The sequence below is a fragment of the Pseudonaja textilis genome, chromosome 13 (assembly GCF_049901715.1).
Source record: "Pseudonaja textilis isolate UNSWEBS1 chromosome 13, rPseTex1.2, whole genome shotgun sequence".
Lineage (NCBI taxonomy): Eukaryota > Metazoa > Chordata > Lepidosauria > Squamata > Elapidae > Pseudonaja > Pseudonaja textilis.
Window position 1 is genome coordinate 11,620,801 of NC_142002.1, and position 13,755 is coordinate 11,634,555.

A 13,755-nucleotide genomic window follows, 5' to 3' on the forward strand; every position below is an offset into this window, starting at 1 on the left:
GGATAGAGTAAAAACAAGCTTATTTGGAACAGAGTTCTTGATGAGAATATTGAACTATCCATTATTTGAATTATGAGAATTCATATATTCACTATCATGTTGTCACATTATGACAATGTAAATACCGTTAAATAATCATCTTTGATTTCCAGCTTGGATGTCCCCACTTCCCTTCCTCACAACTAGTATTTTATTTATGTTTTTTTAAATTTTCCCTACATACCATTTCATCTACTGTGGGTGGGTGAAGGTGGTGTGAACCCAGACATGTTGGTTAATTTGAAATGTTTTTTATTGCATCTTTCAAGATGTGGAAATTTTTATTGCATCTCTCAAAATGTAGGAAGATCAGGATCAATTCGTCTTTGTTTGTTTGTTTGGTAAAAACATTTGCGGTCAAGTTAAGACTTTGACTTTTAAGCTGTTATGGCTGTGTTGAATGGATTCTGTTTTTTAAGCCAATTCATTAACAACAATGCCCTTATTCTGAATTTGATTGTGTTTTTTTAAAAATATCAATAAAAATTATTAATTTTGGGTATTATTAGTTTGGGGTAGAATCAGGCTACCAACCCTACCCCAATTAAGGGTATTATCGGATGGTAAAAAGGGAGGGGTTTTCCTTAAATATTATACAAAGGAAGGAGATAAAGCAAATTATTTGAGATACAAGCACTTGGCTTATCCCTTTCTTCCTCAGCTTTTAACTACCGCTTTCATTTCCTTGATTTTCTTCAGTACATATTGTCTTGTTTATTTAGCTTTTTTTTTTAAAAAAAAAACATTGCCTCCATCAAAAAAAACCCAACCCCAGGATATAATTCACTATAAAGCTGTGAGGAAGAATGATTCACTATTTTTAATCCCGAATATTCATATGTGTGTTTATCTCTCAAAAGAAGCTTGTCAAGTTGTACTTTTGCATTCTTTCTCTCTCTTTTGCTTTACAAGAGAATTGTGTCTCCTTTGCAACTGTCTCCAATCCCCTTGTGAAATTTAAAGGATGCAGATAAGTTCTCACATCTTTTCTTCATCCATTCTAGCCAGATCTATTCTGATTGGCTAATAGCCCTTTCCCGCTTGACCAATCCTGGCCACTCACAGTTCCCATAGCAACCTGTAAACTCAACGTTGATCAGTTATTTTCCTGATCGCAGGTGCCACATGCTTGTCGAAAGCGTCCATTTCTTTAAGTCAGCTTGATGCCCTCACTTCTGGGCTGCTCCAGATGATCAACGCCCGGACAAGTAAGAGTGGCCGGATATACAGTCCTGGTGTGCTTCTTGGGAACTGGTTTGAAGACGTTTGCTTAGAAGAGGTAAATAAAAATTCTCCACCCTTTACATGGTTCTATTCATGTTCGGTCTTTGTGCAAATCTCAAAAGCAACTTTGTGAGAGAGGGAGGTTTGATAGCAACAGCGCTAGATTTTCCTGATGTTCCAGTTGACTCTTACAGTCAGTGATTTGTTTTATTTACAGCCTGATGCTTGCATTATTTCTTTAAACCCAAACTGCATCTCATTCTGCATTATTTGGTGAGTTATTTGATGTATTCCAGAAATAGGAGTTTAATCCTGCATGCTAAATGCACGTTCTCTCTGTGAGCCATTGGCAACTCTTAGGAAGAGGCAGAATCTATTGGATCACTTTCTGTTCTGTTGCATTGGTTCAACAAATTATTTTATACAAGAATTTACAGCAACTGTATTTCTCAAGCAACTTCACTGGGCTTATCTACAAAATATTGTGGCCTTCATCCATTTGCTCTGTTCTCATAGGTATGGGGAAACCTTTTCATAGTTCTTTTATGCCCTTGTTTTCATTCTTTAGATGGAATTTAGCCATTTGGGCTGAATTTCGTAAGGTGGGAGTTTTATACACCTGATCATGCTGCAGTAATATACAGGATACATATTAAATTCTAAGTTAAGCTTTTTTTTTTCTTTTAAAAATAGGAATCATTGAAAGATTTTTTATATAAAAGAGAAAATGGAGAACTACTAATCCAGAAATCACGAAAACTGAAAGATACTCTTTACAAGAAGGTATTACATCTCACAAAACATGTTTGAGGGTTCTTCTAATTCTCTGGAATACTTGCATTTTGTTCCCTACTCATTTACTCTGGCCATGGGGAAGCCAGATTCACTTAACAACTGTGTTAAAGCCTTGGTGGTGCAGTGGTTAGAGTGCAGTACTGCAGGCTACTTCTGCTGCCTGCCTGCAATTTGGCAGTTCGAATCCCACCAAGCTGAGTGTTGACTCAGCCTTCCATCCTTCCGAGGACAGTAAAATGAGGACCCGGTGGAGGAGGCAAGGGGCTGACTCTGTAAATCTCTTGAGAGAGGGCTGTAAAGTGGTATATAAGTCTAGGTGCTATTGCTATTGTGGCAAAAAAAAAATGGGGGGAACTGTGCACATTTACCATCTTCCTTTCTCTTATCACCAACAGGAGCAGCTTTCCATTTCAAAAGATGGATATATTCATTTTGGAGACACAGTTCTATTTGTGAACCTCGACGTTGTTAGACTCCCAGAGGAAAAAGCTATTATTATGGGTGGAAATCTCTCCTTGGCTGTGAATCCTGATCTAGGGACTCTGTCCACTGGTGATAATTTGTCAGCCCCATGTGACTTGAGTGCAATTGAACATGTGAACCCCATTGGGCGGAATGCATTTCGGATTTTAAGGTGGGACTCTCTGGCAAAAAGATTTGGCAGTAAGGTCAGCAAAAGGACCAAGCTTGGTGAATAGTTGAGAGGGAAAGGGATGGAACAATGGATGGGGCCCCGATGTTATTATGGTAGGCGCCATGATGATGCTATCACATTGAGTGCAGCTGGTAGGGTGAACAGGGCCAGAAGGAAGAGTTAAGTAAAACCAAAAGGGAGTAAGGGACACTTGTTGTCTCTTGACATGCACACATCTCTTCCAAGGACCTCTTTATCCATGGCCCTAGCTGAATGCTTAGTTAATGTGTTTGCAGTTGGCCTGAGAGCCACATTAAATTAGCCTGAAGGTCACATATGGCCTTAAAACAAGAAGTCAGAGGTGGGCAACATGTGAGTTTCACGACCTGCAGCCTTCCAATTTCCTCAGGGCATCCCAAGCATCTGGTCACAATTGCTGAAAATTGAGAGCACCATTTCCTATCATCTTGAGACAGGAAACACTGACTGAGTATAGTATGAATCCTAAATTTGGCACATCAGAGCCAGAAAGCAAAGAATTCCCAATTCTTCCTCCAAACCTACCCTGCATGTTATATGGCCCTCACCTGTTTGATGGACAGTCCTTCTGTTTGTTCCTGCTCTAAGTCGCCTGGCTGTGTATTATTCAAATATAGGAAAACACTTAATGAGGAATCAACTCCTTGCCATCTCTGATTGGCAGCTTTTCCCCAAGTTTTCAGATCAGAATGTTTTCCCACCCTACTTGGAATCGTCTCTTTAGTTAGAAATGAAATCTTTAACCACTGACTGGAGATTTGATTCCAGGTCTTTTTACTCCTTGATGAGTGCTTATCAGTATTGTTATTGTATTTTTATCATTTTTTTATGGATGTTCTAGTTTAAAATCAAATTCTTCTCTCTCTCTCTCTTTCTCTCCCTCCCTCCCTCCCTCTCTCTCCCTCTCTTCCTCCCTCTCTCCTGTAGTGGGATTCAAATTTTTTTACTACTGGTTCTGTGGGCATGGCTTGGTGGGCATAGCAGGGGAAGGATACTGTAAAATCTCCAGTCAGAGGTGGGATTTGCCGGTTCTCCAAACTACTCAAAATTTCCGCTACCGGTTCTCCAGAACTGGTCAGAACCTGCTGAATACCACCCCCCTCTCTTTCTTTCTCTTTCTCTTACACACACAAACATATGCAAGGGCACACATTCTCTTTGCTGGTTTTTAATGGCTGCTTCACAGCCTTTTATTGCTGTATATGTTGAAAATAAATAAATAAATGCCATCAAGTCTGTGGCCCAAAGTACCTTGAAAATCTCTACTTTTCCTTCCCAAAAGTTTTCTTTTCCCCCATGAAAAGTTGAAGTGGAAGCTCATAGGAACATGTGACTCCCTTTCCCCCTTTTCTTAGACTCCCAGGGAAAAACATTTTCTGTATAAAGGATTCAAGGACTTGCTCCATAGTAAATAATTGTATTGTGTTGTGTTGCATCAATATTTTTCTCCTTATTATAGCCTTGAAGGGGAAGCCATGGGGGAACCTGTTAGATTCGGGCAGAATTTTGGCCTTGGAACAGCTGGTGGATTTCAGGACAAAATGGTTAGTGATAAATAACATCAAAGTCCAATTTTTCCTTCCAAAGAAAACCATTTTGGGAGGAGCTAATAAAAAATACATTTGTCTGGAGAACTGATGTCTAGTTAGACAGGCCTGATTAAAAAATAATCTGATATAGGATAAAACCCCCTAAGAAACACTTTCCAACTTTTATATTGTCCCTAATCCAGTTCACAGTTATAATCCTAGATGCATTGCTGCATCTTGATATTTTTTAAAAGAACTCCCCTTCCCTACAGATGCCCCTAAGTGGATCCTATTGTTCAATTTCAAATTTTCATCTGTATCCCAAGCACAACCTGGAGTAGTGCGGTGGCCTAGAGGTGGAGCTCTTGCCTTACAATCAGGAGGCTGTGAGATCGATCCCAGGTAGAGGCAGGCATTTCTCTCTCTGGGCACAATGAGAATCTATCTGCTGAACAAAACTCCGGATTGGTGACAGGAAGGGCATCCGGCCAGTAAACATTCTGCTCCATTCAGAGGCTCAGACTCCACCCCTGAAGGAATTATAGGGTTATTAAAAGGAGATGATTCCAAGCACAACTGGTAGATCAGTGTAACTTTGGCAAGAGTCCCAGCTTCTGGTTCAATATAGTTATATTTCTGTGTCTCCTCCCATTCTGTGAAACTGTACAGAACCCTCGATGTGTTCAGCCTCGGATTTGGAAATAGGAGAAGGCAACCACTGATCATAGGGAACCATAAACATACTGCTAATTTTTTCCCCTTTGTTTTCTGTCAATCTTCAACAATAGTTATCTAATTTCCAGACAAATCACTCCCTTGTGTCTTCATTTCCAGCTGTTTTTGTCCAGCGACCATAAATCATTTCAGAATATGGCCAAGAAATCTTCCCTCCAGCCTGTCTTCATGACGGATGAAATGTCATACCTGTGTGCCTGGCAAATTACCTTCCTGGATCCACAGTTACGCATGGAATATGAAGGTTTGCCAATCCCTGTAAGAAAACATCTATATTTGTAAAGAGACAATGTGAGTGTGTGAGAGAGAGATTTAAAGGGAAGCCATTCTGAATTTCCCAAAGGTGATTTTTCAAGCGGCAACTCAACTTTCTTCATTTTTCCTTGAAGACTTTTCACTTCTCATCCAAGAAGCTTCTTCAGTTCTGGAACTGAACTGAAGAAGGTTCTTGGATGAGAAGTGAAAAGTCTTCAAGGAAAAACGAAGAAAGTCCAGTTACCTTTTGGAAAAAACCAACAACTTTGGGACAACCATGACCTGGATGACTGAGAATCTCCACAGACGTTCTGAACTTCATGCTTAGCTTTGTTGGTGGATCTGTTTTAAATATCCTCTTCAACTGTACCAACCTCATCCAACACTTCTCCAGGTTCCATGACACCCCTTTTTCTACATCTTTTGAAATAAGCTAACATTCTACTTCTCTATCTATTATTTCCTGCTTCTGAGCTTTTGTTCTTGAGGACAACATAGATCTGGTTTATGTGCATATATTTTATGCCTCTCACTTTGGGTCAAATCAGCAGTCAGTTCTTTCTTAGCGAGAAGTAAAACTGTGCTATTGTTTGTGCTATAGAAGAGGAACAGGATAACATTAACAGCCCCCCCCCCCCAAGATATGGTCAGTATTAACAGGGTTTAAAAGGAATGTGAAGATGTGAAGATACAGATAGTCTTCAACCATAATTGAGCTCCTCAATTATGGCCGTAAGTCATGACAGTCATAAAGCGAGACATCAGATGACCGGGCCCAGTTTTACATCCTTTTTTGCATCGGTCATTAAATGAAAGCAGTGGCTGTAAAGCAAACACTGTCATCTTAAGCAGAGGTTAAACCCCCAGTTTTCCTGCAAAAATGTCACAAATCACAATTGTGTGGACAATTGTGGGTGCTGCAAACGGCTGTAAATGCAGGCTGGTTGCCAAGTGCCCAAATGCAGTCATGTGACTGTGGGGGAAGGGCAGACATTGTAACTTCAGAAGTAACTTTGGGGGAGGGGGCTCCGTTGTAACTTCAAACAGTTGCTGAGCGACCAGTTGTATGTCGAGGACTATGTTTACTTGCATGCAAAACCTGTTTAATAGGAAATATGTTTTATTTTATATTCTGGGCTTGAGAATTCTGGGCCGGAATAATGGACTGAAATAAGCAATTAAAATATGGACATTTAAAGCCTCCCTGTTCTTTTTCCTTTTTTCTAGGCAAATACAAAAGTTGTCATTGTTCATAGCCATACAAATCAGGCACTCGCAGTTCCTAGGACCTTCTGGATAAGGTGAGCCCCAGTCATCTGCAGGTGTGCCACCTGCATTTAAACTAGCTTTAATGCTTTCAGGGCCAGAAGGGACTGCAGAGGCCTCTCAGTCCAACCCCCTGCCCCAAAGCCACCTCTGGAAAGGCTGCTTTGGAGTTTCTGTTTAGGTTTTCTTTCTGTGTGTGTTCTGCTTTTTCAAGGACATACTTTGGGAAAGAATGCGAAATCAACTGCCACACTTATCTGGATTCCCACAAAGCTGAAGAGAGCAAGAACCACTGGATAATAGTCACTGGGAATCCTAGCGATGAATCAACAACAATGTTCAATAGGCCAAAGCCTCCGTCAGAGGAGACGAGAGTACAAAATCGAGAACTTCGTGAAAAATGCTCAGAGTGAACAGTTGAAACGTCCCGCTTTCGTGAAAGAAAAACAGGAGAAAAAAACCCAGCATGATGTTGATGAAGAAGTATGGGGGAGGAAGAGGAGGAGTACGACGAAGGAATTAAAGGTTTTTTTTAAACATAGTAGCAGTGTAAACTGAATAGCTTTCAAAATTAATGATTGAATCTTGAATAAAATGTTGATTAAAAACAATTCTCTAACTTCGACCTTCTTTCATTTTGACCACAGGAGGGCAGCATCACTCTATAAGAAGATCCCCCCCTCCCTCCCTCCCTCTCTTTCTCTTTCTCTTTCTCTCCTCTCCTTCTCTCCCTCCCTCCCTCCTCCCTCTCCTCCTCTCCCCCTCCCTCTCCCTCCCTCCCCTCCCCTCTCCCCTCCCTCCCTCTCCCTCCCCTCCCTCCTTCCCTCCCTCTCTCCCTCCCTCTCCCCCTCTCCCTCCCTCTCTCTCTCCTTCCTCCCTCCTTTCCTTCCTCTCCCTCTCCTCCCTCCCCCTCTCTCTCCCTCCCTTCCTCCTCCCTCCTCCTCTCTCTGTCTCCTGTCTCCCCCTCCCTCTTTCCCTCATGTATTTTACTCTAATGACCATAAGAAGATAACGCTGCAGCAGGCTTTCTCTGTTGGGCAGCTTCTAGATGTGTTGGCACAAAAACTCCCATAATTCCCCATCAGAAAACTGACTGGAAATTCTGGGAATGGTTGTCCAACCATATCTAGAGAGTGATCCATTGGAGAAGGCCCACAGAATTTCAAAATAGTGTTTCTCTGCCCCACCCCTGGGCTGCCAGCCAGTTTGGCACGAAGAAGTGGTAGAAATATTTATAGAAATGAATTAGCAATGGAAAGGATGCTTACTGTATATCCTTCTTGTTTTTCTTCATAGCAGGAGAACAAAGTAGTTTAGAAAGACAAAGTTTTGGAGGAATTTTGCAGGACAGAATTCATGGAAACAGAAGAACCTTAGTTCCCTTGTACTCAAGCCAATCACCTGCCTTGCTGTCAAAAAAAAAAAAAAAGAGGAAAACACGTGGAACTCCCTGCCTCAGGAAAGCAGCTGAATCATTCTCCTCTCATTCCTTTCATAGGAAGGCTTTCGTTCTACAGCAGGGGTCTCCAAACTTGGCAACATTAAGACTTGTGAACTTCAACTCCTAGAATTCCCTACCCCCCCTGGCTGGCTGAGGAATTCTGGGAGCTGAAGTCCACAAGACTTAACGTTACCAAGTTTGGAGACTCCAGTTCTACAGGCAAAGGGCATTGTGATGGCATGTGACCTGCTCCAACCACAATCTTCTTTTCTGTAATAGTTTTTTACTTTGGTTTTGTCTTCCTTTTAAACAGTTTTGCATTTCCACTGGAATTTTGTTAGCTCCCCTGGGCAGTTGCGTCATAAGCCCCGGGAGGACTGGATAGAAATTTTTAGATCGAAATACATAAATATGCCTCAAGGTACATACCTGAAAGAAGTCTATGGATGGCTATGCTTTCTGTCTCCCCGTCTCTGAGATCTTCTAAAGCCAACATTTCCATGTTGGACTGAAAATCCCACAATTGGCCAAGGAGTCTGGAGTGGGGGAAGTGAGAAGCTGTTGGAGGAAGCTTCTCTTAGGCTTTCGTGAACTTGGAACCTCTTCTGTAAATGATTCATTCAGAAATAAAAACCTGGAAAGCATTTACTTTCTGGCGTGGCTGTTGAAGGATGAGCTATACGTTTTGAGGGTGAATGTATGCAGACACATTCCTGCTTTGTGTTTGCAGAAAGTATTGGGGGGGGGGGGTAGAGTGGTCCTGCTGATTTATGTCAAGATACCCCCTGCCACACATGGAAACTTGGAAGAAAACGGAACAAAGCTGGACCACCCAGAACAAGGATCAATGCAGCTTATCAGAATTTCTACACGCGGGCCTGTTTGATTGTTCCCTCTGAATGTGCCCCATTGGCAAAAGTCATCCTCTTCTGTCCCAATCGGCTGGAAGATGCGCTCTGCAGTCGCAAAATACAGAGGTTTTATGAAAAGCAGAGGGTTACTATTTTACTATTTCAATGGTACTATTTCATTTAAAGGACCAGGGATGACGTAATAGCTGTGTTCTACTATTTGAGGGGCCTCCACAAAGAAGAAGGGGTCAACTTATTTCCCAAAGCACCAGAAGGCAGGACAAGAAACAATGGATGGAAATTAATCAAGGAGAGAAGCAACCTAGAACTAAGGAGAGATTTCCTGACTGTTAGAACAATTAGCCAGTGGAACAGCTTGCCTCCAGAAGCTGTGAGTGCTCCATCACTGGAGGTTTTTAAGAAGAGACTGGACAGCCATTGGCCTGAAATGTTATAGAGTCTCCCGCTTGAGCAGGGGGTTGGACTAGAACAGGGGTCTCCAACCTTGGCAACTTTAAGACTAGTGGACTTCAACTCCCAGAATTCCTCAGCCACAAAAGCTGGCTGTTAAGCAACCGGTGCCACTTTAGAGATTAGAGCAATGCTGTCTGAGGAATTCTGGGAGTTGAAGTCCACCGGTCTTAAAGTTGCCAAGGTTGGAGACCCCTGGACTAGAAGACCTCCAAGATCCCTTCCAGCTCTGTTTTGATCAACTCTGTCTCCTTCCCCTTTCTGATTCATCTTTATAGCATTTAGCTTGGATTTACTGACTAAAAAATGGTTGTATGGTTAGTCCTTGGCAGAAAATACTAATCCGTGTGATTTTCTATAAGATTTCATCCTCTTCTATTTAATGAAAATGAACCTGCTTTTGATATTTCTTTATGAGAGGTAAATTGTGGTGGAACGTATAAGGTGGAGCCGGGGTCATCTTGCATTTGTTTAGGGATGAGATGGCTAAAGGATGAGTGTTAATCTCTCCTCTTTCTTTCCTACAAGCCTTTCTCCAGTAATCAACACTGGCCAAGCTTCCGTTTAGTACCAAGGAATCCTACTTGGATTGTTTCCTATTTGAAAATGTAGATAGGCTACAGAGGGATGGAAAAATACAGGGCAGAAAATAATGGCCGTAGTAGCACACTCCATCACTCACAACAAGGAAGTCAGCTGAAAATCACCAAGAAAGAATCATTCAGAAATGTTCAAACAACCCCCGACTAAGGTGGGAACACAGAAACCTCTTTCATGGGAGGATGAAAACATTTGAAGAATTGCAAGGCAGATATAAGAGCACCATTTGTTCTGGCTCTCCATCTGAGAAAGACTTGGCATGCTCTCTTTATTTTTCTTCCAGAGTAGACGTTTCAGTATTGACTTGTCCATCCTTGAAGAGCAGGCAGAAGAAAAGGACGATCAATCGTAGGGTTTTGTAGTGAAGGCAAAGCAACCATCATCACACAGTATTCCACACTTGGAATACTTACTGGTTGTTCAGTTTTGGTCACCATGATACAAAAAAGATGCTGAGACTTTAGAAAGAGTATAGAGAAGAGCAAAGGGGGAAGTAAGACTTACGTACATAAGCTTTCTCTATTCTCTATTCTATTCTCTAGTCTTGGTAGCAACTACAAGGTTGCTTTTAACTGCGTTTTCTACAGCTCTAAGTGATGGTGAAGTCTAACTGTACCAAACAGAATAGAAACAGACTCCAACAGATAGGAGTGCAGAAAGAACAATTGCAACCAGTGTGCCTTCCATTGAAGACCTGTATATTGTGTGGATCAAAAGGAAGGCTGAGAAAATATCTACAGACCTCTCACATCCTGGACACAAACTGTTTCAACTCCTTCCCTCAGGATGCCGCGATAGGGCGTTGCATGCCAAAATAACTAGATGCAGGGACAGTTTCTATTTTTGTGCCATCGCTCTGCTGAACACCTAATCCCCACCATACTGTCTAATGTCTCTCTCTCTATTTACTCAAGCAGTATGGCTGTAGTATTCTTATTCTTATTATCTTCTTTACTACCCCCTTTTATTGGGATGATGGTGATGATTTGGTTGCTTGGCATGTACACTGAGAGCTTCTGTACTGGAGGCCCATTCCTGGTGAGTCTAATCCCATCGGGCCAAATAAAGCATTCTCTATTCTATTCCAACTCAAGCACCCCTTGAAATGGATCCTGAGATGACGGCCAACCTTATTGTAGGACTGACCCAAGGAAAAGAGGTTTTCGTAACATAGAATTCCAAGGAGACGGAGAATGGTCATTTGCGCAGGACATCACTCTGTGTGTAAGAGAGAGAAAGAGAGCAGGAGCATGCTCACTCCACTCCTGCAAGCAATTATATTTTTTTCTGAACAAAGAATTCATTCATCATGCATACACACGCACATTCAAGCACTGGGAAGCATCCCCCTCCCTTCTCCCCAAAGTCCAACTTGAGTCGGCAACATTGATTTATGCTGAACATTACGCCTCTTGCCCAGCCATGGCAAACTGTTTAGTTTCAGGAACTACCCATTATATAAAGACACAAATCGGACTGAAAACTGTTCTTGTTCAACCCTAGGCAATGAGCCTGTTCAGGGTACGGTGGGTGGTATTGTTTTTTGGCTCCCCCTTTTTGCAATAAAACAAGGGTTTAGAATGCTAATTCAGCACCAGCGGCACAAATAAAGGCTACTCACACACACACAAATCTCACTTAAAAAAATGTAGAGTGCTATTTACGCAAAGCTACATAAATGCAAGTATTTACTTCTGGCTCTAACTTGGTGCTTCTTTTCACAAGCTATGAAAACTACTGGAGTTCCTGCTCCTTTTAAACCTCCAATGCGAAGTCATGCGTGATCTTCTCTCATTCTTCTGCCTCATAGTCTACAGGAGGATGCCATCAGCTGACATGAAGACACTTGGGTGTTGAATGCTGATGTTCTTGGGTTAAGTGGCAAAACGCGGGATGTGCTTCAAACTCACCAAACTATAGAGACAACTTCTGTTCTGTGACAGGTGAGATGATCATGGCCGCACTCTTAGCCTCATCTCATTAGCTATCAGCAATGCTCCATAGCATGAAAGATAGTCCTTTCTTCAGAGGTCCATTCTTCCCTGAAGATCTGATCACTGTATTTCCAGGTAAGTGGTTTATTTCCTGTGTGCCTCAGCTTGCAAACATTTCTCCAATATTGGAAAAAGGGAGAGATGTGACTGCTCAGCATCTAAGCTAGCATTTCAGTGTGATATGAGATTCACAGATTCCGTTCCCAGGCTCAAAGCGGTGTGTTTGCTAACTGCGTTTGCTGTGAGGAATGTAATAATTTACACCGTCAAATTGTGTTTGTTTTTGCTACAGAAACTCTCTAGGAGTTGGCTACTCTGGTTCTTTGTGTCATGCGGATGGCTTACGAAGCAGGATTTCAGCTTTGTTTCAGAAGTGTCACATTGTTTGAGATCTAAAAGTCTGTGGAGATTCTCAGTCCTCCAGGTCATAGTTTTCCCAAAGGTGCTTTTTTCAGGAGACAATTGGACTTTCTTGTTTTTCCTTTTGAAGACGTTTCACTTCTCATCCAAGAAGCAGCTTCTTCTTCTTCTTCTTCTTCTTCTTCTTCTTCTTCTTCTTCTTCTTCTTCTTCTTCTTCTTCTTCTTCTTCTTCTTCTTCTTCTTCTTCTTCTTCTTCTTCTTCTTCTTCTTCTTCTTCTTCTTCTTCTTCTTCTTCTTCTTCTTCTTCTTGGTTTGAGATTGTACACCCTTTGCATCATTCTCACATAAGCAATTATTAGAAAACCTGCAACACAACTTGAAAATCTGTACTGATTTCAAGGAATTTTTAATAACAGGTAGTCCTCAGTGTATGACCGCAGTTGTGTCCAAAATTTCTGCTGCTAAGTGGGAGAGTTGTTAAGTGAACTTTGCCCCATTTTTACAACCCCTTCTTGCCACAGTTGTTAAGTGAATCACTGCCACTGTCAAGTTAGTAATGTAGTTGCTAAGTGAATTAGTATTTTCCATTGACTTTCCTTGTCAGATGGTGGTTGCAAAAGTTGATCTCATGACCCCAGGACACTGCAACTGTCATAAATATGAGTCAGTTGCCAAGCATCTGAATTTTGAGCATGTGACCATGGGGATGCTGCAACAGTCATAAGTGTGAAAAATGGTCGTAAGTCACTTTTTTCAATGCTGATGTCATTTCGAATGATCACTAAATGAACTGCTGTAAGTCGAGGACTACCTGTATTATAGAAATAGGAGAAGTTTCCTTTCGTCCACAGACCCAATATAGAGTTTTCACAAACATAACTACTAAAACCCTCATATCTGTAACCTTTAACTGGGCAAAATGGTACCTCACAGGACAAAATGTTTTCAACCAAGGCACCTCACATGGGCTAACTAATACAGAATGCATTCAAAATCCAGGGCCCGTGACTCCTTGGAACTGAACTAAGCAAATTTTTCAAAACACTTTATGATTTGAAATGATCACAAATATAAAATATCACAAAGCACTTTATGAGATAATACAAAATGTAAAAGATTTCCTGGGAGCAGCTCCTGCCGTTTGACTCTGCTATGCAGTTCAGTATGGGCTACTTTTCAAGACAGGCACATCTTTGAATATCTCCCTGGATGTTAAAGAATTTTTCAAGGTACAGTAGACGCTCTGCCGTTGTTGAAGATCTTGAGGAATCTGGTAAGGAAATACCTATGAAATAAGGATCCAACGGGTCATGCGTTGTCTAGTACATTCTAATTATGACAGAAATAAATATGCTTTCATAAAATCTACAAGCTGCATACCCAGATATGCTAAACTGTGTGGCATCATTTTTCAAAGCAGCAGGTAGTTCCCAAGAGTTTTGCTCCTATCCTTAATTAGATCGCTTAATAACCACCAAAGAATCTGAATGAAAAAAAATCAGCAAGTAAGCTTTTGGGGAA

General features: G+C 41.5%; 1 protein-coding gene across 1 annotated transcript in view; it reads left to right on the forward strand.

Annotated features, from left to right (window-relative positions):
• CFAP161 (cilia and flagella associated protein 161) overlaps positions 1-7,127 on the forward strand; it is a 49,978-nt gene extending 42,851 nt beyond the window's left edge. Inside the window, exons 2-8 of the mRNA XM_026709781.2 lie at positions 1,158-1,318; positions 1,957-2,046; positions 2,454-2,692; positions 4,191-4,275; positions 5,095-5,253; positions 6,478-6,551; positions 6,731-7,127. Coding sequence (XP_026565566.2) covers positions 1,158-1,318; positions 1,957-2,046; positions 2,454-2,692; positions 4,191-4,275; positions 5,095-5,253; positions 6,478-6,551; positions 6,731-6,929 — 1,007 coding nt within the window. The 3' untranslated portion in view covers positions 6,930-7,127. The remainder of the gene's footprint in view (positions 1-1,157; positions 1,319-1,956; positions 2,047-2,453; positions 2,693-4,190; positions 4,276-5,094; positions 5,254-6,477; positions 6,552-6,730) is intronic.
• Positions 7,128-13,755: the final 6,628 nt, after the last annotated feature.